At 37.1% G+C, this 26,521-nt stretch overlaps 1 protein-coding gene across 3 annotated transcripts in view; it reads left to right on the forward strand.

Moving 5' to 3' along the window:
• NEGR1 (neuronal growth regulator 1) overlaps positions 1 to 26,521 on the forward strand; it is a 778,258-nt gene that overhangs the window by 576,355 nt on the left and 175,382 nt on the right. For all 3 annotated transcript variants that reach the window (XM_064493454.1, XM_010989034.3, XM_010989031.3), the window contains exon 5: positions 19,081 to 19,201. In XM_064493454.1, the coding sequence (XP_064349524.1) occupies positions 19,081 to 19,201 (121 nt within the window). The remainder of the gene's footprint in view (positions 1 to 19,080; positions 19,202 to 26,521) is intronic.

Below are 26,521 nucleotides of genomic sequence, written 5' to 3' on the forward strand. Positions count from 1 at the left end.
ATCACATGGAAGACTATTTACCTTTGCCCTTCAAAAAACAGTTCCACTATTTTGATAATAAAAATAAAAAGTAAAGGCATAAAAGTGAAATGGTTCAATAAAGACTAGGAAAGTAGAAATATATGTAGAAAACTGTCAGATTACTAATTTCCCTGAAACCAGTTCAAGATGGATATATTTTCTTCCTGAATTTTTATTCTTTGTTATTTACTTCATCTTTGGACAAGGCCAACAATATTCCTTCTCAGGACTTACTGTAATATATTTTTAAATACAGTGTTTAGTTATTTCTGGGTCTACCCTACCATGACCACTCTAAGGGTTTCTATTCAGAAAATATTTAAAAGTTTTGAAAAATCCATCTATATTTGTATAATACAGATCGTTATATGTACATGAGACAGATTAAGAGCACTTTTGAGATATCAATTACTTCTGTCTTTGATTTAAGTTGCCTTGGAGTGCTTGTTTGAATTTTTTTTTTAACATTCTCTGCTTTTGTGTAATGTTATTTCTCCCAGGGGAAGTACCTCATATTTACTGGTAATCAAGATATTATATGAGTAGCATGACTTAGACAATATGAAGGATTCTTAAAGTGCATAGTAACGACATAGGAGACACCAGTTTTCTAAAATCCCTCTCTAAATCCTGCAGTTCCTCATGCCTACCCATGACATCAACTAACGCCTCTGCACAGGTGACTCATTCATAACCTGGGTCCACCCTCTCCTCTGGACCCTAGACATGTCCTCCCATCCCTTCACCTGACACTGACTCTTGGATGTCTCAGGAGTATCTGTCAGTATGTTCTCAAGACTGAATTTAGGGTTCTCAGCCCCCTTCTGTCATCAGCCACTGACATTATTTTCCACTGTCGTGATCATCCATCCAAGTGTGCTACCCAAAGACCCATGAGTAATTTTTAATGTCCCCACCCTCCTCTCCTCTCCTATCCAATCTTTCTGGGGGGAAGGGGGTGTTTGTTTTGTTTTGAGCTAGTAAATAACTAATGCATAAGACCCTTTACTGATACTCTAATTAAGAGATGAGACTGTGTATTCTTTCTTCCTATATATCACTGTCTTCAGGTTTTTAATATACCGTGATCCCCTTAATATCTTGTCTGCACTGGCTACTAAGATTTCAACTGTTTTGCTGAGAACATCTCCCTCATCTACGATTTAGTTTAGATTTCTTTTGTTCTGTGTTGATTCATCCATTGCTCCCCAGCTATGATTGAAACAAGTGTTTCCTTAACTTCCTGAGAAAACTTGATTCTTTATTTCAGCCCAGGCTGTTTAAAAACTGCCTTTTTATTGTTTGGATCTGCAGCAATATTATTGAATTGTTTCTTTACTTCCATCCAAGAAGATGGAATATTCTCCTTTTAGTAAGGGTCCTTAATCCTTTTTACTTATTAACAAAATCTAAGACCCTTCTGTGAATAAAGCCACAGTTTGGATCTCAGCAGTCAAAGTCCCATTTCCTGAGCCTGTGTAATTAGTAAGTCCAACATCTTGGCACCGCAGTAGTGGCACCTTTAAGTGTCATTCTGTGGTCAAGCCTCATGTTTCCAAGGTAAGCCCCTCCAGAATCTTCTCTTTCCGTCTGGATCCAAATTCAAATCACAAAAGAGAAACCAAATTTGTGGCTGCTCAACTAGCAGTTTCTACCTGTTTGGGAACTCAGGATCTTTGCTCATAAAAGGATCTGGGCTTTTGTCCTACATACCTGGCTGAAAAACGCAATAGAAGCATGGAATATACCCACCGCAGCCTCATCACCAGGCTACCTGTGCCAGTTTAGTTCAAGTTAAGCTTCAGCAGCCGACACATTAAAGCCAGCTTGTCTGGTGCCTGCCAAGGCCCCCTTGTGCTGCCTGTGTTTGCCATGGTTGGCCTGGCTTATTGTTCTAGGATTTTGCTGAGCTCCCCCACTGGGCCCACCTGTTCTTTGCTTAAGGTCAGGCAGGGCCCACCTGCTTGCTCAGGTCCCTCCTGTTAAAAATGGCTCTGTTTCTGTATAGATTTTCTACTCACCTATATCATCAAAAATTGAGGACACAGACCCACAAGCTAGTGTGAAGGTCCCATGGGGCTCACACCTAAGGCCTAAAGCTGCCTTCCTGCTCAGAGCAGTTCAAAGACAGCCAACACGGCTATAAAAAGTACCCACACAGTACCTGTAACTCCAAGTCCAAAACAACCCGGCCCTTCCAAAACCCTTTACCTCTGAATGCTCATTTTGCTCCTTAAATCCCTCTCCTTGCCTACTCCTCCAGGATTCTGGCCCAGTGCACCAGGCCGTGATACTCAAGTGAGCTTATCTTCCAGTTACAGACAAAACTAGAAAACCACAGGCCTCCCCACGTGGGCTGCCTGCTTTGTAAAACTCCTGCAAGGAGTCCCTAAGCAGAATATTTATATCCTGCCGAGAGCTAGTTACCCAAGACTAAAGAGAGAGAAGCGGCCAGTCTATACATGGTCATTCCTCTCCCACGCTTGCAAACACCAGCCGTTCCTTCTTTGGGTGGGAGTGAGCAAGTGGGTAGAGAGAAGCCAAATATACTAAATTAGAATCCCTCCTATACCCTTGACTTCCCCTGAAGATGGACATTTCCCCCCAGATCCCACAGTCAATTAATTTCTTCCCCCAGGACTGTCCATTCTTGTTGAAACTTTCATTGTTCAGCCTTTGACTGCTGAAGTGAATGGAGCCAATTCTCACACTCTCAGATTCAAACTCCTCCTTCAGATCCACCCTACCCACAATTTAATTACACAGGATTCAACTTTGCACCAAAATTACCAACAGTACAAGTAACAGGACTTCAGAATCCCTCAGTGAAAATTAAGGAGTATAAATATTAGATCTGTGACTGCTAAGAGACCGTAATAGCTAATTACGAAGATGACAAAGGGATAGCAGGGAGATCCAAGTATAGACAAGGTACAGACTGCTCGGTTATGAAAGTAGTAAGATTGGGTGTGTTGGATCAAATGCATGGATGACAAAGAAATAGGTAAACAAAAGCACTTTTTTTTACTCTCATATTGCTGTGCATAAATTACCACAAATAGTGTACGATTTTGTGCAACCTAGTTTCAAAGTAAGTTAACTTTTTAGAATTAAATCTTGTTAGAAATACTTTAAAGGACTTATGTAGTTATGTTACATAATATAGCATTATTAGTTATTATTATTAATAGTGATGCTGTAATAACAATATGCTATATTACTATACATCTATATATGGTTTCTTTTTTTCAATTTTTTGGGGGGGCAGTAATTAGATTTATTTATTCAATTATTTTTTACTGGAAGTAGTGGGGATTGACCTCATGCATCCTAAGCATGTGCTTTACCACTTGAGCTATATCCTCCCCCCCTTATATTTTCTGTATATAATTTTATAATAAATTTGCAAAATACACAATAGTTGTATATAATGGCTTTATTATTAAATCTGTGATACTGCTATCATAGAAATTTAATGATATCATTTAATATCATGCATAAATTTCATACAAGTTGAGCTAGGAATTCAGGCACATAGTAGACAATGAAATGGTCTATGAGGTTGTATCTATGTCCTAACTGGTCAACTGATGACAAGCTAGTGGTTTTTAATAAATCATTTATGCAAATATGTACATATATGTATGCACCTAGAACATTTCAATGAATATATAATGCATATATGCATACTTAATTATATAGGTACGTGTACACATACCACATTCATCAATGGATAGATTATGCTGGAGGATTTGAAGATGAATGTTAGCTCCTTACATTGCTCTGCCAAATAAACAATCACTTTGAATCAAGGTGGCAGTCATATTTCTGCAAAAGCACCTAGCATTTTCAAATGTTCATTATATGCCAGGTCTTCCTTGTACTCATTCTTATACGCAGCTTCTTACTGAATTGCCACAAGTCTTTAAAGTAGATTGTATCATCCCTGTGTTACACAGGCAGGAATTAAAATTTTGAAATGATGCCTTATTTGCCCAGCATCCCACAGCTAGTAACTGATCATAAGCTAAAATCCTAATTGAACCCTTAATGCTACACTAGATAGATGTTTATATTTAGGAAATTTTCAGGTAAAAATCTCCTTGCTAATTCTTGTATGATCTCTGTCTTTCATACCTTCCTTTGTTCACTGAAGGTAAATATTACCTGGGCCAGGAATAAGACTGGAGTCCAAAAACACAGACCTCTTCTGACAAAGCTATCGTCTAATTCACATTCAAGTTCCGGTTATTTTTATTTCTCTATAAGTGAATGTGAATCTTTTTTTACCATTCTAAATATCAATTAACATATATTGATTGCCCGCTTGATACAGAGCCCTGTACCGAATTTCCAGGATGGAAAATGAATCTGGAGCTATTTGTACGTTTTTAATGTGAACAATTTGGCAAAGAATTCACATCTAAGACATGTGGAAATGCATTATGCCAAATGGGGAGAGAAATTCTTGTCGATAGAAGCCAACTGTATTTAATGTTAATAAAATGTGAGAATTATTTTTTAAAATCACATACTTTTGTGTTTAGGTTTTTAATAAGCTGACATATCAGAAAACCACTTAGCTTTATCTACCCTAGCAGAAAGCTTCTAAATCATCTGACATCGGGCTCCCTGTTAAAAAATGTCATAACAAGCTTACAGTCTTTTAAATAATTCAGAAAATTAATAATTCTCATTTTAATGTTTTGAAATGAGCTTGTCTAGTAATGAAATAAGCTAAGGAAACTAAAAATAAAATTTGATGAAAATTGGCAAAAAGCAAAAAAGTGGACACTAGTTTTGACATTTGCAATTAATTCCACACAAATATTTGTTTAATCAGACAATGTGGTTAATCACCAAGGTGAAACTGAAAGTTACCAACACTGAATGCTGGTATAAAAGTTAATAAATTCAGTTCATAATCATTATGCACATGCTAGTTATAATAATTTACTGTCCATACCAAATCTTTATAAGCATTGTAATTAAATATAAAATGCACATTAGAATTATAATGAGTAATTAGGGCAACATAACTAATATGCATGAAAGTCCCAAAGCTCATTAAAATGTTAAAAGACAAAACCTGTTCTACCTAGTGCTTTGCATATCTTCTATAGCTAAATGAAGGCCAGTAGAGTCTGTGCATTGTTTTACCACTTTTGATTTTTATGAATTATGCATCTACAATGCCCTGTAAACATTTGGTTTAGTTACCAAACACAGGCTTATTTCCATTTTGAAGAAACAGAGCTAGTACACACATACGTGCACATACACACACACTCGCAGAAAACCACACCGAACAGTTTATTTGATGCTATTACTAGACCACTTCATAGGGTTCCTTCAAGAAGAAGAACATAAAACCATAATGGGCCATTACTTCATGGGGCACACAGTGGGACACACTGGAAAGAGCTGGAAGATAATAGACCCAATGGGGAGCATTGTCTTGACCAGTTTTTACACTTTTTACATTTGAGTCATACTCACTTCCTACTATTTCCACTTCAAAAAAAAAAAAAAAAGGTGAAATCAAATTCAGGCAGAAATCCTAAACTGAGCACTTAACCAAAATGATATCAGAAGCAGGACATATTTCTTCTAACATTTTTCTGAATCCATTCATCCTGCATCTTTTATACACAAACACATGAACTGCTGCTAATATACTCAGTATAACGGATCAAATTTCTAGTTTATAATCATATTCTGCAGTTTATCCACAAAGTGAATGAATTATTTGGACTCACAATTATGTTTCAGATCAAGTAATAACAAAGATTTCTAGTCAAAATAAATATTCATTTCCTTAGCAGGTATATCCATTTATTTGATCAACATACAGCCCTTTATTTCTAGAATATATAAATTTCTCAAAGGCATTTTTAGCTTAAGGTTATATTTTAGGTGAAATAAATACCCAGAAATTGTGTTATTTTCATATCCTTACTCACTGTAACTTCTTTATTAAAAAAGTGTGTAAGAAATGTACATTATGCAGTAAATGGCACTGATGTCAATCAGTGGCAGTACAACAAAAATGTATGTAAGTATCACAAGTATTATGTGCTCATAATAAAGTTATCAATATTGAATCTAACTCATTGGAGTTTAACTGTATTGAGTTAGAAAAAAAGCCTCAAGGGTGAATTATAGTGAGATCACAGACAGTATTTTACAGAAATCATTCATTCATCACATTCATTTATTCAACAAACATTTTTAAAGTGTCCACTATGTTCCTTATACTGGGCTAGGCTTAGAGAAACAGAAAAAATTATGACACATTATTGGCCAATTTTAATTCCACTGGAGCCCTGAATGTGAATCATTTCAGTCTGTGCTTGACCAATAGCACAGAGTAAATAAATGGTTATGAGAACTAACTAACTCAAGAAAAAATATTGACTCAGTAGATGACGAGTGAACCTGAAAAATGCCTCCCAATTTTCAAATGCCTCTCATTTGTAGTAGCTGAAGAAGCAGGGAGTCTTCATAAGGTGAGGTGTCCCCTCTAGGGTGCTCTCACCACACCTTCCCTGCGTGCTACCTTTCCACAGTGGTTGCTCTGCACAGCACTTGGCATTCCTTTGGCTTCTGTGGCAGCTCTCTTCTCTGTGGTATATCCTCAGTCGGATATTCCTCTCATTAGCTTATTCTGAAATCTGTAATTCGTTTCAGATACTCCATTTCCTTAGCAGAAGATAAAAGAAACTTTCCTTTTCAAGGCAAACCCATAGAGCTCTCTTTGGCTTTGGTTTGGTAGAAACTTTGAGCCTGAAAGGTTTTGGAAAATTCTATCTACAAGTAAGAACCTAGATTAGTCCTTGTCAAAATTGACTTCCATTCCCCCGCAAATGTAGGTGGAATAATATTTCCCAGCTCCACTGATGACAGGCTAGACCATGTGGCTGCTTGAATTAATTAATGGATGTTACAGATATGACAGAGAGTGAACACATATGTGAGAGATAGATGTTGACTGTTACATGTCATTAAGATGAGGTGGTGATTTGTTACACAGTCGTATTGTGGCAATAGCCGACTGAAACGTGGTGTAAGCTTAAAGGTTATCTGTGATTGCTTTCTCAGTCACAATATATAGGTGGAAGCCATAGTCAAACACTGCCTGAATTTTTTCTAGACCTCTGCTCCCCCGGTATATAGTAGTTTAATGGTAAGTTATATAGTATACATGTGACATTACATAATATACAAAAATGAAATGCTGAAGTTAACCATTTAGTCTCAGATGCCTTGTTCCAAATCATATCTAAGTACTGGAAGGAATATATTAAATTTAGTTAAATAAATAAATAAATTAATAAATTAATTAATTAATTAATACGTAATATAGAATATATTCCACATGCATTTATTATATATTAATAATGTATATTATATATACATATATTATTCATTTAACTGAGTATAAAGGGACAAAAAACCATAAGCTATATTGAGAATGGCTTGTAGAGAGAGCAAGGGCAGAACCAGGAGAGTAGTTAGGAGGCTTGTAATAGTCCAACCAAGGGGTAATATTAGCTTGCACCAGCAGGCTAGTTATGGGGTGGTAAGGAGTGATAAGATGCATTTTAAAGGTAGAACCTACAGGATTATTGAGTCTCTCAAGACTTGGAAATGTTTCATAATGACACTGATGAATGGGTAATAGTAACTGTTCATCAAATGAACAGATTTTTAAGCTTCGCAGGAAAGAGCAGTAAATAAAGAGGAATCTAGTGATTTTGACTTAAGGGGCACTAAACAAGATTGAGGTTATTAGGAAGGTATCAGTTGCATATATATATGTATTTTTTTTTATTCCTGAGCTGAAAAGCAAAGAGCCCAAACATTTTCTCTGACAACTTATTCATGCGCTGCTGTTGCTGACATGGGATAGTTATTTGTTAGTCAGCCTTCTCCTTTCTCGACACACCCATCAGTTGTCAGATTGCTTTTGCTGTTAGGCAGAGTTTTCTCAAACCATGTTTTATTTAATCATTTCAGGAAGGATGACTTTTTTTTCCCCTTGTAAAACATTCTTAGTCCCAAATAAACCTCATACTGTTGTTTCTGAAAATTACAGTCTTTCTACCACCCCTCCTCCCACATCTTGCGATTTCTTTAGGATACACTGTGGGTAAAATGTCTCTCCCACTTTATGTCTTCTTATTCTTTCGGTCCTAGTTACTACTCACTGTGTTTGCTCTGATTTAGCTTTCATTCTCCATAAATAGAAATGTCCAACGCTGTGTTTTTCAATAGGAAGAAAAATTACCTCTCAGTTCTACAACAAGTGTCACTTCCTGCTACTTTGTTTTTCTCCTTGTTCGTAAGTCCATGGCAAGTCTATGGATGAATCACATCCATTTCACAGTCATGACCTCTGTTGCTTTACTCTGTGAACCATATTGAAATACTGTAACAGTACAACCTCCAGGATGCAGGTCTGAGCACACTTCAGAATGAATGGAGAGATAGAAGTTGGTCAGTTTAATGTTCATGTTCTTACTAGAGAACCTCTACCTATAGTTTTGGAAAATGTCATTTACTATAAATATTTCCTACAGTCTTGCTAGACTTCTAACATTCTCCCTCATGCATATGAGGGCAGTGGGCAGAGAGAAATGGGTAGTTTCCATCTGAATTTCTGTAATATAAATCTTATTTTTTTCTTTAATTTTCCTTTTTTTTTTTTCTAGTTACTCAAAAGCTTTCTTTCCTCCTCCTCCAAGGACAGTGTGTTTGGAAAGTAATTCTTTAGAATATATTAGCAATATGAATTATTCATTCCTCAGAATTAAACAATTTTAATAACTGAATTTTAATCAACTTTTTAAATGTGCTATTTAAACAAGAAGAAATAATAAGCCATTCAGTCAACTAAGAAATCTGACCTAGCAATTATTCTGCAGAGGGCAGAAGTCATACTAGCCCAAAACTCCCTGGTGCCTTCAGATTTACCAGTAGGTCCTTAGAGGAAGCTGGCCCTGAGGCCAGAGAGAAACATGATCAGATGAAAAATTAGCCTGAGAAAAGATTCCACCAATGCCATCCTAATCTATTACCTAATACGTCTTTATTGCTATCATTTTTTACATTGATTGACTGCAAAAATCTTAAATTTATATATAAGTCTAGTTTATTCACATTCTGAGAGATCAATATTAATCTTTAAAAATGTACCACGACTGAAAACATGACAATAAACATCACAGAAGCTTAAACAACGTATCTTGACTGATGAATACAACTAGGACGTTTTTCCCATGAGAAAAAAAATTCCCAAGAATATTTTCATGTTTTACAGGTGATTGAAAGAAAGCATCTAAATTTTTTTAATCTTTATTTTTGAGGGATTTACTAAAAAGTAATTTTATATCAGGAAATTTATAATAGCTTCAATATGAAAAGAATGCATTCAGGTATTTAAGAATTCGAATCTTCATACTGATGGGCAACTTTTGTTACAAGATTGTATGTTCTGAGAATAGAGATGGCTGTGGAGAATCCCAACTTCTCAATTCTTGCAAACTTGTTCAGTGTATCCAAATCCATCACATACAGCTGTAATTCAGCATGACTGACAACAAAGAAGAGATCAAATCATGAATAAAGTCTAAAGAAAGAGAGTTTGGTGAACAGCTAGGAAAACAGTGAACCATTTAATTCCTATTGATACAGCTGGTGGCCCAATAAATCTCAGACATATTTTACAGTGGATGCATCACTGGACTGAGCACTGCTGACTATAAGGGGACGGGCAGCTTCTTCAAGCTGTAATTTCGCTAGTGCTGACCCTTGCCAAATGCATAATATGAATGCATTCTGCCTAATCACCCACAAACTCCTCATTATATAACCCTTTCTCTCCTATTCTTTTATCTGCTTCATCATGATTCACAGATAACCTAATTATCCATCCTTAAACGGCTTCTCACAGATGCACACTCATAATCAACACAATATCAGATCATCCACGTAAAGTACATACGACAAATGAAAGCTTAAGTATATTTAACTCCCTTGAAAGAGTTAAATATTATATTATAATAAAGCACGTGTTTAGGAAAAGAATCCCTTATGTTGCAGTTTTAAACAGTGCACAGATATTTCTTTGAAGGTTTAGGGGGCCAGTGCTAGGACCTTCATTAGTGCCCCTAAAATCAGACTTAGCATACGGTTATATATCTTAGCTCTGAAAGTTATGAAATAGTTTGCTTTCTACACGTCTATATGAATGTAAGGGAATCAGAGATCACAGCTTAGTACACTATCAGAGCAGGTATTGAATATTGAGTCCAGTTTAAATGTGAAATTCTTATCATTGGCCTTCTTGTGAACGAGAAAACAATCTTATCACTTGCTTACCTGAATCAGTACACTTATCTTGTATATGGCCTAACACATGACGTACCTTCACAATGGCACAGCTTTCTAGAAGGGACACCTTTGTGTTCCATACACTTTTGATGTTCTATCAGATTGTTGAACCCAAGCCTCTTCTTGGTCAACAAGACATAAGACGAGGTCTACCACAAATGCCTTACAAAGAAAACTTCTTGGCTAACTATACCGGAAAAAAAGCTTGATGTTGATGGAATTTAAGAGAGTAAAAAGTGATATATTAGTCTAGCTTTGAATTAAATTAATCACAATGAATTTTTTTAAGTTACTTTCTTTTCTATCAATATCTTATCATGATTCCGTGATCTTAAAGAGAACATAGGTGTGATTCCCTATTTACTTGTAATCATTCCTGTTTAATAATAGCCAAAGTTTTTTTTTTACATTTTATTATTTTTTTATTCTTATTTTTTTATTGAAATGTAGTCGATTTACAATGTTAGATTCAGGTGTACAGTGAAGTGATTCAGTAATATGTATACATAACATAAATGTATTTTTAATTTCTTTTCCATTCTGGGTCATTACAAGAAATTGAATACAGCCTAAGTGTTTATTAACTGCTAACTCAGTGCAAAGCACTAGGGCAAGCACTTTCCCTAACGTGTTTTATGTTGTCTATACAACAGTCCCACGAAGCAGGTGCCGTTTACTTTACAGATGAGAGAACTGGAGTTTAGAAATGTTTAGTAACTAAGATGGTGAATGTTAGAACCACTTTTGCTTGACTGCAAAGCAGGGCCTTTTTTTGTAGGCTGTTTTGTCACTGTGACAGTGTTTAAGGTCTTGGGGAAGCAGGAAGTACATTACAAGCTGGATTATTTTCATTCTCTGTGAAAGTCAACCGGAAATGTAACTCAATGTGAAAGTCCTTTATGGCATGAAGATTATTATTCAACTATATTACAGTTTTTTTTAAAATCTTACTTGATAATTTAAAAAAAAGTTCTCTTAGCAATAACATGGAGTTCTTAGCCTTCTTTAAAATCAAATTAGTCCATGAGGCAAGGACATATTTGCTTCATGGAAAGGGTTTATCGACCTTGTGATCCATTTCTGTGATTTTCCCACTCTGAGTTGCAGCCTTCAAGGAAGAAATTTTTCAACCATCATCATCCTCATTTGTAGCAATAGCGTTTTAAGCACATCTTATATGATATATTATCTGGTGGGTGCCAGAAACCTTAATTTTTTTATTTTTTTATTTTTTACTTTTTGCAAACTGTCCATTTGACCGAGGCTGCTTTAGCATAGCTCACAAGTTTCAGAATTTAGGCCAAGGCCAGTATGCTTATATACCACAGTGTTCTATGGAGGATGGATTTCTTCATGATTTATTTCTCTTTACTGTTCTTCACTCTTCTTATTGGTGTACTTCTTAACAATGGCACTTTATCATTGTCCGTCACTTTGAGGGGGCAGGGGACGGTCAAATTCCTTTGCTGTTGAAGTTCTAAAGTTTCATTGCGACAACCTCAATTCACTAAAGCTATTAAAGTAATTCTTGGATTCACTTTTTTTTTTTTGGTAATAAGACTTTGTACAAAACCAAAGCTCCCATTGAGGATAGCAAAAGAGGAAGATAGTCTTTGTAGCTCTTGTCATGTAGCTCAGAAAACTTGAATCTTGATCAGGTTTGTGGGTGCCAAGGGCAGGGGTTCTGCTGCTTGCACCTGCAGAGCCCGGAGTTTTGGATGAAGAACATTTAATTATCTTCATCCTGAAATGGCTGGATACACAATGAAAGGAAACAATCCCACTGAGTAAACGAAAAGAGAAGACTTCTTTTTTTATGAGCATCTAATCACACAGATGTTAAATATCCTTTCTTGACCCGTTCACTGCTGGCCTTACCCCACATCTGTCTAATAACATTCCTCTGACTGATTTTCTTACTGTGCAATTGCTTCAGCTCACATCCGTGCACATTTTGACACAAGGGCAGAATGCCTAAATTTCAGCAGTGCACATAAATCAGTCTGTTCTGAAGGATGCCAATGTGTTCATGAGTTTGAGGGGCCCAAGGAGTCACCTTCTTTGCTGCTTTAGTGTTATTGAAAGAAGTTATATCTGAGTAGAAAAAAAAAAAAAAACTATCACCATGAAAAGAAAAACAGTTCAGAAAAAACACAAATGCATGTTTACACTCCCATTTCCACTAGAAACAGCTTAAACTGGCTGGGCCGGGACCAAAATTCACAGAGCAATGGAGTGTGATGATAAAAAGAAATGGGTTCTGGGCGCAACCACTGAGGTTTTGCCATTTGATTGTGTTTTCTAGGAAGGACCCAATATGATTTCTTAAAACATGGAACATTTTAGTGGAAAATGAGTGTTCTGTACAACTGAACCAAGTATACTTAAAATTCACTGTTATTTCTCCAGTTGGAGATTTAATTAGTCATGATTGTTGTGAGGTATATATTTCTGGCAAACAAGAGATCATATCCTTATGATGCAAATCACTGAGGCCTTCTTATCACATGAAATTTATTAGTACAGTATGAGCACATAGAGCCACTGACTATTGCTGACCTGAAAAGTCATGTATCACGTAACATGGGATGTGGAGTAGACCTCAGACATCTACTAGTCCAACTGTCCGTCACACCCAGAATATACCCCAAGAAACATCAGGCTCACAAGAACCCCAGTATAAAATTTTTAGCATATCTGTGCTCTCATAAATTTGGAGAAAGCTCTGTGCCGTAAGAGACTCACAAGGTGTACACGGACATCACAGTGTCTGTGATGTGCTCTAGAAAAGGAGCCTGTTGGGTTTAATCAGACATTTCAGTGGTCATGGAACTCTTTTATTATAAAGTAATAGGGTTCAGAATGGTGTAAACTTGAAATTTCACAAAAAAAAGTCTTGTCACTGCCAGTTAACTAAAATGAGTTGATTCAGGTCCAGTGTGACCAATGATCTATTTAATTAAATTTTCTCTAAATTCCTGCCTTTTCTGTGGACTGGCCAGTGATTTTTCTCATCATCCTAAAGATTATTACCACCGCCTCCTAGTCTGCCTGTTTCCTCTCCTGCCTCCCTCCATGCAGACCATGTTCCACACTGCGGTTAAAAAAAAAAAAAAACCCGTATAAAATGTTAATCAAACCATGTCGCTCCTCTTCTCAAAAGCACCAAAACCTCATCTTAGAATAAAATTCTAAGGCTTTTCCATAGGCTACCAGACCCTACAGAATCTGATCTCCAGCTGCCCACCCGACCTTCTTTTCTGGATTCTTCCTCTCACTTCTCTGCTCGAGCCACAATAACCACCTTGATGCCCCTCACACCTGTTCAGCATGTTTCTACCTCAGTGCTGTCAACTCAGGGCCTCTAATCTTTCTGTTTCCCCTTATTTTAATAATTTCCTACAGATAACCACATGATTCCTTTCCTCCTATCACTTAGTTTGCTGCTCAAATATTGCCTTATCAGTAAGGAGCTTTGTGACTGCAACATATGAAATAACACACCTTGCATTCCTTTTTCTTCTACCCTGATCAATTTCCATCTCAGTTCATATCACTCCCTTACTGTTTATTTATTCATTGCATACCCACACACAAACTCAAGAATATTAGCCCTAGGAGGCCAGGAATGTTGTTTTTTCATTAATGTGTGTTCCCCAATAAAAATACTTGTTGAGTTGATGAAGGAATGAAGACTAAGTGGATAAACCCTCTCTCTCCTGAACAATCATTTTCAAAAGAGGCAGAATAATACGCATGAGAGTCCATTCATGTCCCCAAGAAAAATCAATATAGCCTTCAAGTTCAAGTTTATAATTTGAGCCTCCAAATGAAATCTACTGAAGACGCTCCTCTCCACAATGATCACTCATAGCCCGTAGCCCTTTAATTCTCTAACACATAAAATGCTCTTAGGATTTTTTCTTATTTGCCATGTTAACTCCTGTTTCCTTTGTTATCTAGGCTTCCGTATGACTTTTTAGGTATCTCTCTGTTTTCAGTGCCCATCCCAGCAGCCCGTGAACCCCTAGACAACACGATCATGTCCCTTTAACGCGTGTGCTTACCTAGTGCTGAGCCGTATGCACACTGTCCTGCGTGAAAGCCTTTTAATGACAAATTAGAGTTTTATTTCGGTTCATTACGCCTGGGTTTTCAGGCGATGTTCCGGATTTCATGGTTTTGTTTGTAATGAGTCATGGCCCCCTTGACAAACAAGAGAGTAATTAAACTAACCAGGTGATCAGTAGAAGCTTGGGATAGATCTCCTGTTGCACGTGTTATTTCGTCTTCAGTAATAGTTGGGTACCGTAAAAGGTTATGGCCTCTTAGTGTGACAGGGAGAGAAAGAGAGATGAAAGCTTATGAGGACAAGCGTGAAAGTATCACCTTACCTATTCTTCTCACAAGCAAAACAGTGCCATAATAATTGACAGTAATTGGGGTTTTATTGATAGATGTCTTTAGTAAGTGTATAGATTCATAAGGGAAGGTGTGAGCCTTTGTTTAACAAAGTTAAAATTTATTAAATAATTCCTTATATTGAATTAGAAAGTGGGTGCATGTTTATATTGGTGTATATATATGAATGTGTATGTGTATGATAACATTTTTTCATCCAAACTTTTTTGCTACTTTTCATCATTTTTTAACCAAGTTATTACCAAGTACTTTAATAAAACTCTTTGCAAATTTTTCCAGAACTATAAATTGAACCTTTATCATTCAGAATAAAAATACCACAGAGAAAGAGGTACTATAATTTCAAAGTGAAGTGTCACCCTTAATAGAAAATGATTAATCTGCTAGAGTATTTTTAAAAGAAAAGGCAAGGTTTTGTTTTAAGAGTGTTTACAGTTTTCATTTCCGCCGCATATTGAAAAATCATTAAACTCTGTACTTTTTTAATCTCTTTCTAAGGAAACTTAAAATAAATCCAAAGTGCACACTTACTTAGGTCATTCGAATGAATTAGTACTTGCACGTTCCAGGTTTCTGTTGTGCTGAACTCTTTTCCATGGTGTTTGAAATAACGTACTATGTTAAAAAGACGGGTAGGAAAGAAAATATTTATGAAAAGAGGCATACATATAAAACAAGAAGTTAACATGGGAGAAAATCTAGATGATCTTGGGATTAATGATGATTTTTTAGATACAACACCAAAGGCACGATTCATGGAAGAAATAATTGACAAGCTGATCTTTGTTAAAGTTAGAAATTTTGGCTCCATGAAACACACTGTCAAGAAAATGAAAAGACAAGCCACAGACTGGGAGAGAATATTTGTGAAAGACACGTCTGATAAAGGATTGTTATCCAAAATATGAAAAGAACTCTTAAAACTCAATAAAAATAGTATAAACAATTCAGTTAAAAAAGTGGGCCAAAGACCTCACCAAAGAAGATACACAGATCATATGCCAGTAAACATATGAACAGACCCTTCACATCATGTCCTCAGCAAAATGCAAATTAAAACAAGGAGATACGCTGCGTATCTAGTAGAATGACCAAAATCTGGAACACAGACAGCTCCAAACATCGGTGAGGATATGGAGCAACGGGAACTCTTGCATTGCTGGTGGGAATGCAAAATGGTTCAGCCACTTTGGAAGATAAGTTGGCAGTTTCTTACAAAACTAAACATACTTTTCCCATACAATCCAGCAATTTCACTTCTTAGTATCTACCCAGAGGAGTTGAAAACTTATGTTCACACAAAAACCTGCACATGCATGTGCATAGCAGTTTTACATACAATTGTCAATTCTTGGAAGCAACCAAGAAGTTCTTCAGCAGGTTAATGGATAAATAAACTGTGGTACATACAGACAATGGAATACGATTCAGTGCTGAAAAGAAATGAGCTATCAAGCCATGAAAAGACATGGAGGACCCTTAAATGCATATTGCTAAGTGAAGGAAGCCAATCTGAAAAGGCTACATACTATATGATCTCAACTATATAACATTCTGTAAAAGGCAAAACTATGGAGAAAATTTAAAAATTCAGTGGTTACCAGGGATGGCAGAGTAGTAGAAATGAATAGGCAGATTGAGGAATAGGAGGATGGACTTCAAGGGCAGTGAAAATGCTTTGTTTGATATCATAATGATGGATATACATCGTTATGCTTTTGTCCAAACCCATAGAATGTACAGCACCAAGAGTGACCCTAATGTAAACTATGGACTTTAAGTGACAATAACTTATAAATGGCCTATAATGAAAAAGAATATGATAAGGAATATGTATATATATATATGTATGTATAACTGAATCACTATGCTGTACACCAGAAATTAACACAACATTGTAACCTGACAATACTTCAACAAAAAGTAATAATTTAAACAAATCTATAAAAAAAATACCCTGTTAAAAAAATGACACATACACGCAACTCATAATGTTTCCTTCGGAAGTCATCTACTTACAGTCTGACCCATCTCAATCAATGGGTATTTCTAAACTTCTATTTAAGCCAAATGAAGTCACTCTTGTTTTTTTAAACATCTGTCAAGAAATCCCGTTGGCTCCAACTTCACAATAGACCCCGAAGCCAGTCACTCTGCACTACCCCCAGTGCCACCATCCTGGTCTGAGCTGCCAGCATCACTTGCCTTGCACACTGTGACAGCTTTCATCCTGGCCTCGCTAGGGTCTGTTCTCAACACAGCAGCCAGAGTGATGTGATACTTTTAAAGCAAAAATCGGATTACACCTCTCCTTGTTAGTGATTCACCATTTCATTCAGAGTAGAAGCCAAATCTTTAAAGTGGCCCTCAGGCTCCTAGCTCATCTTCTGTCCTTTGGCTCCGTATATTATTCAGGGTTCTCCAGGGAAACAAAACCTACACACACACACACACACACACATGCATACTTGTACACATACACATGTTCATGAGAGAGAATTCAATTATGAGGAAATGGCTCACTTCTTAGCAGGCTGAGATGTCCCACAAACTGCTGTACGCAAGCTGGAAACCTGCTTCAATCTGAGTGTGAAGGCCTGAGAACCCGGGAGCCAACTGTGTAAATCTCAGTTTGAGAGCAGAAGACTTATAACTTAGCTCAACCGTCAGGCAGCGAAGGGCCAAATCCTCCCTCCCCCTTCCCTTCTATTCAGGCTTTCAGTGGACAGTATGACATGCACCTGCATAGGAAGGGCGATGTGCTACTGAGGCCGCTGAAAAAACGTTTGGCAAATATCCGGACGCTCTGTGACTCAAATCACGTTGACACAATTCACCCTCACACTCCATCTCCTGCTACTCTCCCTTTCTCTTCGCTTCATCCATGCTGATCTTGATATTTCTCAAATGAAGCAGGCTTGCTTCAGCCTCAGGGCCTTACGGCAAGCTCCTCCATCTGCCTGGAAGGCTCTTTCTCCAGATAGCTGCGTAACAAGCTCACCCATCACCATCATCTTGGCTAACATCTTACCTTCTCGATGAGTCCTACTCAGATCACCCTTCATAAAACTGCAACCCATTCCTTCCGCTAATTCCTCTTACCTTGCTGTTTTGTTTTTTTTAACCATATTTCTTATCAATTTCTAGCATTTCACTTAAATTAGGTATTTATTTTATTTACTGCTTATAGTCTGTCTCCTTATCTCCCAACCTGTCTAGAATGTAAGTTTCATCATGTCAAGGAGTTTCACTGCTTGTGCCTTGAGAAAGACCTGGTATGTATCTATGGCTCTATAACTATTCGGTGACTAAAAGGAATGGCTATGCTATAATGAAGTTTATAAAGCATCATTTCATGCCAGGCACTGTGCTTTGATCTCTGAATATGCAAGGATGAATCAGATCATTACCCTGCCTTCGGGCAGTTGACAAGGAAGCCTGGCATACCCATAAATAATTACAATACAGGATAGAAAGTAGATTGTATGAGAGATTTAGATAAACTACTCAAAGAAGAGAAAGCTATTTCCAGCCAGAGCAACACGGAACAGTATGGAGATGGTGACACCTACATTGGAACTTGAATCTGTGGAAATGGGGGAAAATAACATTCCAGGTAGAAGAAACCACATTAAAAAAAATCTCTAGAATGTGCTAAGGCATAGGGAGTAGGGAAAAACACAGAATACAGAAAGAGCTCAGACTTTGAGTCAACATGCCTCACATCAAATCCAAACTCTGTAGCTAAGCAGCTGTGCGACCTTAGACAAATTATTTAACCTCTCTGAGTTTCCGTTTTCATATCTGTAAAATTGGGATAATTCCATCTAGCTTAGAGTATTGCTGTGAGGAAGTCGTGAGCATAAAGCACCTAGCCCCAGGACTGGCTCCCGGTGATCACTCTGTAAATGAGAGCTATTATTGGAGTGTAGTTTGACTGGAGTACAGATGAAGTGTTCCCCTCAACAATGCCATTTTTTCCAATAGGAAGCAAGGCCAAAATGTATTGCATTTACTCTGCACTCCCAGGGAACATTCATCTATTGTCCAACTTGAAAAATGAAGCTGAAAATGACTAGTCTTGTATTAGAAGCATAAAACACTGAAAATGTGATACATTGGCCTAGCAGGCATAAGATTGCTTTGAATATAGAAGGAATAAAAATATGCGTGCGCTATATTTCTGTTGAAGATGATTTTGACTTATCCACCCGTTTCTCTCTTTCTTTGTTTCTTTTTCAGTTGCTCCTACAATTCAGGAAATTAAATCTGGCACGGTGGCCCCTGGACGCAGTGGATTGATAAGATGCGAAGGTGCAGGTGTGCCGCCTCCGGCCTTTGAATGGTACAAAGGAGAGAAGAAGTAAGGACTTTGTGATTATTACTCTGTTTCAAGCACTTTGTGCTAATGTGTTTGTGTTTCAGATACTTACTTTAGCAATTTCTTTAACTGGCTTGAATGATTCTCAGCAGCCTCCTCGCGGGGCTGGCAAACTGAAGAGGGCCACGTGGGAGGGATAAGTAGCTTATAAAAGCATCCAGAAGAAATGTCCACGCTGGTTTATAAGATCTCAGAAATGCCTGCAAATCCCCCATCACTGATACGTTTCATTTCTTCCCCTCCCTCCTGAACCACCACACCATCGCTCTTGCTGGCAACCATGTTTACTCGGGAAACCAGCCCTTAAAGGACTCGGGCACAGAGTCCAGGAGAGCACTCCAAAAGCAATCAGAGCTGCTGACTCTGCCTGGCTTCCTTGATAAACCTCAACCCTTTCACCTGCCTCACTCTCCCGCAAGACATTCTAACATTTTGTTTTACAGAACATTGCGTTTCCGGTATTCTGTCACTAAGGGGCTATAGAGGGATAAAATACACGTTTGAAGGACTAACCAAGGGGACTTTAGGGCTACTCTGACTTCAGTTCTGTGTGATTGTCCCCTTGAGGAGCTTCAGAAAGCCTTGGCAAGAGCTGTTGAACAAGAGAAGACAGGATTTGACTACTTTCTCTTTACTTTCAACCAGTGGGCTCGTTCCGACTTCTCCAGCTGCTCTTATCAAGTCATCAAAGAAGAGTGGGACCCCTGTGGGTTAAATGGGAGATGGAATGCAGAGGGGAGGATATTATCTGTAATACGTATTTTTTGCTTCAAAACTAGGGAGGGATGTGTTCAAGAAAAATGTTAGGTTGGACCGTATGAAATTGCCGTTTCGGTCAAAAAAAAAAAAAAGAAAAAAGAAAAAGAAGCTAAATGTTGATAATCCCATACTGTTCAACATGTACCTATGGGGTTTATTTACTTTTGCCATAGCTCATAACTGATTATAGCTAAATGTCCAAACAGAAAACAGGTGAAATCGTGTAAGAACTTAGATATTGACACAGTGGGTGAGAATGGGTGTGACATAAGCGGGTACTTTGTTTCTTAAATGGTAATAAAAGAGGATTTGTATTCTCCCCCTTCAACATCAGCCTTAACAATAGAAGAAACCCCCACAAGCACCTCATTTGTCTTGGATAACTCGTGGTGGTTTTACCTAAAATGTTTTACAGCTATTTTATATGCAACCTCTTACTACGGTTTGGGCTGTTTAATTTTTAATTCTTTTTACTAATTAATTAATGCTTTTACTTAATATAAATCTGCTTCTTTGTTGTTTCATGGAGGACCCCATATTTTTTTTTTAATCTAGATTTAGGTAGACTGGTCTGTGGTCACCCTTGTCCCACCCTACAAGATTGTGTATCTGGCAATATAACCTTTCTCAGCTTCTGATAATCCACGCTGGGCAGTTTTCCATTTGTGGTGATCCATATAGAAAAACTTCTAGGAGACTGGTTCTCAATCCTTTGAAAGTGATGAAACCCTTTGTTTGCATACAGTCTTATTTGGAAGCCCAACAAGTAATATCTATGGAAGCTGGGGTGAGTGGAGCCTCAGCACCATCTGCTTAGAGCCCTCCCTTCCGTTAGGATGTCCTTGCAGCCCTGCCAGCCCCCACCAACCCTGGTTCTCCACAAAGCACAGTTGAAAAAATGACTTAAATGATTTTACATATCTTTCAAAGTCACCTTTGAAACTGTATCAGGCCTTTTTTTTTAAGCAAAGAGAATGATTCCTGGTAGCACAAGTGAGAGCTCCTTTGTTAAAGTCCATTTTGTTTCTAATATTTTGTGAATTGATGGCCTAAATTTTTTTTTTTTTTGCTATTTCTCTCGCTTTCCTGTTCCTAAATTCAGCAACCATTCTCAAAAAAGGCTACGATAATCCTCAGTCCACTTTCTTGGCCTATAGAAAATATAGCAAAGAGCCAATTTTTCTCCTACTGGGGAGATGGACTATAGCTTTTATTAGATTTTCAAAGGAGTTTAAAACTACTGCTGAAAAAGGTGGACTGATTCTCCCCAATCAGGGCCCCTCCCCAATACACTCACCCATATAAAGCGAATCTAGCAGCTGTGAGAATCAAATGCACTTGTCAAAGGCAAACATTTTCATTTCAGAGTGAAGTATACGTTTGTCATTTGTTAGGGTTGTGTTTGAGGAAATATCCAAATTCTCAAATACCACTAGAATATATAAATTCTTCTCAAAATTATAGAAAAGCAAGTTTGAGTATATGCAGGGAGTAAGAGAGAGAAATAGTCTGCTTGCTGAATAAATTGTTGCTACACACACTAAATGGATCTCCCATGCTACCTTTAGGGCCCAGGTCATTTACATACTTATCTCATCAAAATGAAAAACTGTCTATGTAATGAATACCTGATATTTAGCATTAACTGGTTTAATTTTCACAACAAACCTGTAAGATAGGTACTATTATTATTCTCATCTTTTGCTTGAGGGGAACCAAAGCACAGTGTTTTCAGGTAATTTGCACAAGTCCATAGTTAGTGACAGACCTGGGATTTGGGCCCAAGAAGTCTTGCACCTCTTCTTGCAGAGTCCAAGGATTTAACCCCTAGACTATGACACCTAGTATTGATCCTGGGACCTCAGAGTCTATCAAAAACAATATGAGATGCCAATGTTAAATGCCAAGGTAAAGACAATGCAGGTAATTTATAAGTTAGTAAAATTAAAGACTGCACACGTGGTGTAAACACTCACTTATAATTTCCCAAATTTATTAAGTCAAAAACACAGAAATAAGTGAGTCAAGGTGACCAGACAGAGAAGAAACAGATACAACATGTTTTCAAGTTGTTTTCTTGACCTCAAGGTCATTAGCAGAAGCACGAGGCTGTCAGAGGCTCTGTCAGAGTAGAGAAGAGATTTTGCAAGATCTGGAGAAGTTTTATTTCCTAGAAATCTTTTATACTCGGGGTTTACAAAAAATATTTAGAAATAATTTACTCTCTTTACTTCTACTTAAGGGAATTTTTATAAAAATTCATCTCTCTTAAATCAAGATCTTCAAAGTCAGCTTTTCATTCAAATACATATTAACAAACACAAACATAGAAGAAAAGAGGAAGTACCTGATCATCTCTCATCTCATCTCTAACCTTATAGTTCTTCCACATCCTGTAAAATCCACTTCTGTGTCCTGGGAATAATCTGCTTGCAAACATTAAAAAATAAAATAAAACAACAACAACAACAACAAAAAACCTGCACAATTAAGCACAATTTAAAGAAAATTAAAAAAAAAAATACTGAGGATAAATCACTTTCCAAGGCTGTTAAATTCTTCTGTCTCATGTATTCTTCAGACCTTTGTGAAGTATGATTTATTATCCTCAATTTACTGATGACAAAACTGAAACACAAGAGACTTCACCTGTCTAAGAGCACTCACTTAAAAGATGCTCTCAGGACACAGTTTAGATTTGTCAGCCTCTCAGCCCATATTCTTTCCCTTGTCTATATTGCCATTATTGGTTATTGATAACCAACCCAAATTTGGCAGTTTAAAACAGTAAGAATTTATTATCTCAAACAGTTTCTGTGGGGCAGGAATCCAGGAGCAGTTGAGTGGGATATGGCTCAGGGTCTCTCATCAGGGTCCCATCCAGGATCATCGAGTGCTGATCCTCTGAAGGCTTGACTAGGGCTGGAGGATCTGCTTCCAAGGCAGCTCACTCACGTGCCTGCAAGTTAGTGCCTGTGATTGGCAGACGGCCTCTGTTAATCACCATGTGGACCTCTTCATGACACAGTAGTTGACTTCCCGCAGAACTGGTGATCTAAGAGAACATGGTAGAAGCTGTTTATGACCTAGATTCAGGAGTCGTAGTCTGTCATTTCTGCAATATATTATTGGTTACAAAGGACGACCCTATTCAATGATGGAGAGGCAACATGAGGACATTAAATATCAAGGGGTGAGGATTATCAGATGTTGTCCCCAAAGATGGCTCTCACATTGTCTCTCTCATGGATGATGTAATTATTTTTATATTAGAAATAATAGCCATTTGACCTTTAGTTTATTGCACTGTTCAGTTAAGCATCATGAGAATGACTAAAGTTATATACCTGTTAGTAAAGTATTGTCCCTTGGTATAAAATGGTCATTTTTTAACACTGTGGTCTCTTGCAGCATAGTGGCAGGGACAGTTCTAATAGACTAATGTTTACTCCATGTAAGTTTTTAAGTATTGGGAAAATAGGAGTTCAGAGTTCAATTATATAGAGGGCCAAAAATTTCAACTTTTTTCTTGATAATAGAGAAGACAGATAAGAGGAAATACGTTCCTTCTAAGCAGAGAAAGAACTCTTTCAGAACAGGCCAAGTACTGTAAAGCACATAATGTCTTTGATGACATGAAATTAAGTTCATCCATAGCTTCAGAACAGTGCATTCACTTAGGATTAGGAATAAAAACAAACTAAACTGTAATGGACTAACATTTAAATAGGTCTTGCAAAAACATAGGTTTTGTATCACTTCGCTGAGATGGCATTATAATCTTGTCTCAGATCAGAATTTTCTTATTCGCCTGCTTAGTTGAATTCCCTTTACATCGCCTCAAATCCAAGCTCGCAGCCTAGAAAGACGTGCCTTTGGATTTTTCATGATGAATTTAGCAGCTGCAGTCTTTTAAAATAGTGCATATTTTATTCACGTTGCCAGTTTTCAGGCAAATGGCCAATTGTAGCAATGCTTTTTTGGAATTCTTTAATCACAACGGGTTTTTTTTTAAATTCTGTATTGTAATTTAAGATAGAGATACAAAAGTTACACACAAGGTAAATACAAATTATCTCCATGAATGAAAAACAAATATGTGATAAAACATTAAAATTATCAATATATCTGTTAAGCGAATGTGTTCCTAAAAATTGAATGTTTTATAGTTGACTGTGAAAACCTATAATATTTTGACTTTTTAAGCAATGAATTTCAAATTTAGTCTATGCATTTTTAGGTCATTCTTTACAACAAATATTATGTCAGCATAACTCTTACCTCTGAATCCTATTAACTGTTCCATCTACACCTTTGCTTCACAGGAAATGTGATGAGCATTACCTTATTGCCTTGCTGTAAAGGATTTATTATCTACGTGTATAAAACATGCATGTGCATGTTACAAAATGTATAAAGGTACCATTGAGAGGATAGGAAAAAGCCTAAAATCAACCATGTAGCAAATGTCACGTTCACATTACACAGAAGTATGATGACCTTTTTCAATCAGGTTAGGTTTTCACTTTAGGTCATGATGATTTTTTATTCTTGGCTTTACCGAGGTGAGATGAACTTGAGAAATCAGAATGAAGTGGAGTGACCTTTCCTCTCCTTTTTCCTAGTCTAGATTATTTACCACTGGGTCACCTAGACAGGCCGTAAATTTCATCTGAGTTGTTCACTTTGATGAAGGAACATTGGGAGGGTCTTGTCTTCGTCCCTTCTTTTATTTTCAAGGGAACCAGAAAAATGAGTTAAAATATTCTTCTGTGTCTTCAGTGATCCTTTTTCTTTGCTATTTTTCGTGTAATTTATGTGTGTCAAAGTTATGAATACATTACATTTGTATAACACATTATGATTTTCAAGCATTTTTATGTATGCTAGTTTTGCAAAATGTGCACATTTTTATATTTCACTTCCATACTCTTTGAGCTTTGGGTGCTACATGAGAGAGAGAGAAAAAAAGAGAAAGAAAGAGATAAACGTGGTAGTAACAATTTAAAGGGCACGGCTCCTTACTCTACTCGATACATAAGTTTCAGAAAGACATGTAATGGAAGACATGCTCCTCGCTACTCCTTCAGTTGGTCTTCACTCCCATTTACCTCTGGTAGTGTGAGTATCTCTCCATTCTCAGTGAGCTCCTCAGGTTGAAGGTAGGTATGTAATATAACATGATTCTAAAACAAAAACAAACTATTTCATCCAGGGCTCAGCCATAGAGAATGATGTAACATAGTGGTCCGCAACATTTTTAGAACATTTATCACCATAAGTAAAATTCAAAACTTAGCAAAAACTACCAGTATATGCATACTTGTATGTAAATTATGTGTATGCACTTCTGAACTAGTATTTTGCATAAATTAAATGACCTGCAACAGATACAATTTAAAAGATGAGATACAAATGCAATATAAATGGGCATTCTATTATTTTTTCCTCATACTCCAACAGATCACTTTGTACCCACCCTGAGGTCCTTACCCCCCATTTTGAAGACTCTTGTGAAGTATACTAGTCTCAAGCAAGGAAGTTTAGGGAATTTTCAAGGGCAGTTTTGATGACATGCAACTTTTACCTGATATGCTGACTTTGCAGTCTTACAACACATATTATTTAACTCGCTGTTTGCTATCTTGCGCATTCCTTGCAGAATTCTAACTAGATTACGCCTGATTTAAAACAAAACAAAACTGTCTCATAAAGGTGAAATGACTTGTTGAAGGGAAGTACAGAACGGGAAGTAAAATCTAATTTCAAGGAAAACTTGGGAGGTGATGGATATGTGTGGCCTTTATGTTGATGGTTTCACAGGTGTATACTGATTCTCAAACTCACTGAGTTGTATATATTAAATATGTACAGCTTTAGAGTTGAGGTACCAATTATACCTCAATAAAGTGATTTTTAAAAACAGAAACAAAGCAAACCCTGATTTCCTGACTGTGTCCAGCTATCCTTTTTCTAGATTTTACCACACAATTTTGATTATTCAGGAGAGACTAGAAATAAGGTAGTTCTGTCTTCTCCCCTCCCACCCGCACCTACCTCTCATCCTCTCATTGGCAAGACTATTCTTACAAGAGTTGGAAGTTACATATTTTGATTTAGCAGGAGATTGGAAATAACCTCATTACCATCCCATGTTAAAAGGTGCTCTTCCCTACTGACCTGAGATTCTACTTCTTCACATTGGGCACTTATCTGTGAGATAATTTGCAAAATTTGAAAAGGAAGCAAGTTCCTTCATTGAAAGAACTTGCATTTCTAATGTCATCTCATTATTATTTATTTGCTTGTTTATGATTTTATTAATTTCATTCTGATGATATTTCACTCCTTTTTATAACCAAAGTCTTATCAGTACAGCTCCATCACCCCCGGTCATGCAAGGCCAGGCTGATAAAGGGTAAATATGTGAAACAAATGGGAGCATTTCAACTACTGGGAGCTGGAAAGCACATGTCTGCATAAGACATAAATACATATTATTATATTTAAAATTTTGCGCCAAATAAAGTTGAAAGTGGGCCA

This window comes from Camelus dromedarius, chromosome 14 (genome assembly GCF_036321535.1).
Source record: "Camelus dromedarius isolate mCamDro1 chromosome 14, mCamDro1.pat, whole genome shotgun sequence".
Classification (NCBI taxonomy): Eukaryota; Metazoa; Chordata; class Mammalia; order Artiodactyla; family Camelidae; genus Camelus; species Camelus dromedarius.